General features: G+C 56.7%; 1 protein-coding gene across 1 annotated transcript; it reads right to left on the reverse strand.

Moving 5' to 3' along the window:
* Positions 1-396: 396 nt before the first annotated feature.
* On the reverse strand, positions 397-3,967 carry LORICRIN (loricrin cornified envelope precursor protein). Its single transcript, XM_029055468.2, has 2 exons — positions 3,833-3,967; positions 397-1,022 (listed from the first exon to the last, which is right to left on the reverse strand). Exon 2 carries the CDS (start codon positions 997-999, stop codon positions 397-399), a length of 603 nt encoding a protein of 200 aa, XP_028911301.1. The 5' UTR covers positions 1,000-1,022; positions 3,833-3,967.
* Positions 3,968-4,189: the final 222 nt, after the last annotated feature.

The following is a 4,189-nucleotide window of genomic DNA, read 5'->3' on the forward strand; positions in this document are numbered from 1 at the left end:
CGAATTGTGCATTCCAAGCGTTTAGGATCGTGCTCTGCACCTAGTAAGCGCTCAGGGAAGCAGGGTGGCCCAGTGGAAAGAGCACGGGCTTGGGAGTCATAGGTCATGGGTTCGAATCCCGGCTCCGCCGCTTGATTTTGGGCAGGTCACTCAACTTCCCTGTTCCCTTATCTGTAAAATGGGGATGAAGACTGTGAGCCCCACGTGGGACAACCCGCTCACCTTGTATTCCCCCCCCCCCCAGTGCTCGGCACATAGTAAGCGCTTAACAGATGTCATCATCGTTATTATTATTAATAAATACGATCGAATGAAGTGAAGGATTCAGCGTTTTATTGGCCCGGACGGACGGACAGTGACCGGTCCCCGTTCAGGCGGTCGGGGTGGACCGCAGCTTTACTTGGTGGGCCAGGAGGTGGGCTGCTTCTGCTGGGTCTGGGGGGCCGAGCCCCCACCGGAGCAGCCCCCGGAGGACGAGCCCCCGCCGGAGCAGCCCCCGGAGGACGAGCCCCCGCCGGAGGAGCCCCCGCCGGAGCAGCCGCCGCCGGAGGTCTGCACCGGCACGTAGGTGGTCTGCTGGGTGTAGGAGCCCCCGCCGCCCCCGCAGCCCCCGGAGGAACCGCCGCTCCCGGAGCCACCGCAGCCTCCGGAGGAACCGCCGCCCCCGGAGGATTTTCCTCCGCCGCCCCCGATGACGACTCCGCCACCGGACCAGCTGCCGCCACCGGACGCCTTTCCGCCCCCGGAGGAGCCGCCGCAGCCTCCGCCGCCGCCGCCGCCGCCGCCGCCGGAGGGGAGGTTGCCCTGGGGCTGGGTCTGCTGCTGAGACGGGAAGTAGCCGCCTCCACCGGAGCCTCCACCGGAGCCTCCGCCGCAGCCTCCGCCGCAGCCCCCGCTCCCACCACCGGACCCGCCGCCGCCGCCGCCGCCGGACCCTCCGCCGCAGCCCACCGGGGGTATGGGGGTCGGCTGCGTCGTCTGGTGCTGCTGGTAAGACATCTCGGGGCGTCCGAGGGTCGAGCCTGAGACGGAAAAAGCAACCGCCGAAGGAAAAAAATCAATCGATCGATCCGTCGTAATCATATTCACCACGATGGTGGTCTTTGGTAAGCGCCTACTACCCGGCAGGGACTGGGCTGAGCGCCAGGGTGGATGCAAACAAATCGGGTTGGATCCCTCTCCCCCTTGGGGCTCACAGTCTCCAGCCCCATATTACCGAGGAGGGAACCGAGGCCCAGAGAAGGGAAGCGACTTGCCCGAGGCCACACAGGATTCAAGTGGAGGTTCGGGATTAGAACCCACGACCTTCCGACTCCCAGGCCCGGCCATTAAGCCACGCTGCTTTGTATTTATTGAGCGTTGATCCTGAGCGCTCGGGAGAGGACAGGATTGGCAGGCACTGTGAAGCGCTTGCTGTGTGTCAAACACTGTTCTAAGCGCTGGGGGAGATGGAGTTAGGTCGTACACCGTCCCTGGAAGAGAGCTACTGTCAGCTTCATGTCAGGTTGGAAGCTCCTGGAGGGCAGGGCCTTTACCGCTTCGATGCCCGGGGACCCAGGACAGTGCTCTGCGCACAGGAGAGACTCAGCGCAGAGCTCGGCGCACAGTGGATGCCCAGCACATTGTGCGGCACACAGCGGATGCCCAGTAGAGTGCTCTGAACACTGTGGATGCCCAGCAGAGTGCTCTGAACACTGCAGGCACCCCATACAGCGATTTGCACACAGTAGATGCCCAGGACAGTACTCTGAACACTGCAGGCACCCCATACAGTGCTTTGCACACAGTGGATACCCAGTACAGTGCTCTGCACACAGACAGTGCCCTGTAAACACTGTAGGTGCCCCATACAGTGCTCTGCACACAGTGAGTGCTCAGTACAGTGCTCTGCACACATTGGATGCCTTGTACACGCATGCTCTGAACACTGTAGCACCCGTACAGTGCTCTGCACACAGTGGATGCCCACCGCAGTCCTCTGCCCATTGGAGTTGCCCAGTACAGTGCTCTGAACACTGTAGGCACCCAGTACAGGGGTGTGCTCTCCCTGGAGGCAGGGAGCTGGACCAAATGATCTGGTTAGGCATCTGCTAGCTCTGGGGCCCTAGGGTTCCCCGGATGATGGAGCACTTTCCGGAGCACAACATAAGTGGCTGAAATAGACTCTGCCATGGTCCCTTAGAGGTCCCCTAAAGGTCACATTAGCCCCTGGGCCACTCTGCTTTACCCTACAGAATCATGGCCTATCAGGGACCATGGTGTCCATGTACACCACTGTATATGGAACACATATACTTCACGGTTTATGCTGTTCATATGCAGCCGGGTGTGTGATACAGAGACATTATGCTGTGTGGCGTTCACAAGCGACACTACATAAGCCTAATCCGAGGCATGACATACCTCCTTATAATACCCTACAAAATAAAATCAGGGTGGGCAGTGAAAGACACATTATCCCATAGTTTGCAACCAGTCCAGCAAGGGGTAATGTAATGCTGCCTGCTGAAATATATTACATTCTTTAGAGAACAGCAATATGCTAGAATCAGAAATATATGGGATTGATGGGAGATGTAGGCAGGATGCCAAGATGTTCTACATCATCCTATAGTCTTCCACTCCATCGTGTAACATCAATATCCCAGAGCTGATTTGCCTGAATCCACCCCAGCACTTAGAGCAGTCCCTGGCACATAGTAAGTACTTAACAGATACCATAATTATTATTATTAGAGCAATATTAGAGCATGGCATACCGCAATTTAGTACAACATAGTATACTGTAGCATGCCAGTGATACTCCACATTACATTTACCATGGTCTTCCAAGCTCCCAATAAATAATAATTAAGGGCTTACTATGTGCCAAGCACTGTTCTAAGCACTGGGGCAGAGCTCTGCCACTTGTCGGCTGTGTGACTGTGGGCAAGTCACTTAACTTCTCTGTGCCTCAGTTCCCTCATCTGTAAAATGGGGATTAAGACTGTGAGCCCCACGTGGGACAACCTGATTCCCCTATGTCTACCCCAGCACTTAGAACAGTGCTCGGCACATAGTAAGCGCTTAACAAATACCAACATTATTATTATATAGGATAAAAAGGTCCCACACGTGGCTAAGTCAGGAAGGCAAACAGGTATGGGATCCCCATTTTTCTGATGAGGGAAGTGAGTCACGGAGAAGTTAAGTGACTTGCCCAAAGTCACCCTGCAGGCATGCATTGAATGAATGAATGAAAGTGGCCGAGTCAGGATTAGAACCCAGGTCCTCTGATCCCCAGATCCAGGCTCTTTCCACTAGGCCACGCTGCTCTGCACAGAGTAAGTACTCAGTCATTGTTGAGGAACAGTCAGAAGGACCTGGGTTCTAATCCCGCTCTGCCACTTGTCTGCTGTGTGGCCCTGGACAAGACCCTTCCCTTCTCTGTGCCTCAGTTCCCTCATCTGTTAAAATGGGCGTTAAAACTGTGAGCCCCGTGTGGCACAAGGGCTGTGTCCAACCTGATTAGCTGTTACCTACCTTAACCCATACCATCACTATTATAATTATTGCCCCCTAACCCTCCACCCAGGAAGCTGAAATGGACAAGTGGCTCTCCTACCGAAGAGCCACCCCGGGGGCTACTCAACAGCCAGCCAGGGTGCCGTCAAGGTATCCCTTCCCGGTCCTACCACGCTATCGGACGGTCCAACAGGGCAACTGGGACTATCGGGCCCAGCAAGGCCGAGCGTCCTGGAGAACAGCTGGGAGCCAAAATCCCAGAGCCCCTGGACCAGGAGCCTCCCCGGCCCCCAGGCCAGAACCCACCTCCCTTGCCCCCTTCACTCACCTGAGTCAGGAAGAAGCAAATCTGGAGAAGGAGAAGGAGGCAGGTGTGTGAGGATTCTCGGAGGCCGGAGCCTTTTTATATCCGTTCTTGGTGATTCTGGGGGCAGGGCTTACCGCTCTAATTTGGGGCCCAACCCTGTGCCCTGCCCCTCTGCAGGGTTAGATTCTTTGAGTCACCTGGACAATATTGATCCAGGACCATGGCCGGGTCCTCGTGTCCTTGTGGCTGAGAGGCGGCCCCTCCCACCCAGCATTCCCGGGCAAGCAGGGAGTTTGGAATGCGTGGCAGCTGCGGGAGACAGAGAAGGGGGCAGAGCTGGGGAAAGGCTGGGGGTGAGGAAACCAGGGACCTCCCTCT

This window comes from Ornithorhynchus anatinus, chromosome X5, assembly GCF_004115215.2.
Source record: "Ornithorhynchus anatinus isolate Pmale09 chromosome X5, mOrnAna1.pri.v4, whole genome shotgun sequence".
Taxonomy (NCBI): domain Eukaryota; kingdom Metazoa; phylum Chordata; class Mammalia; order Monotremata; family Ornithorhynchidae; genus Ornithorhynchus; species Ornithorhynchus anatinus.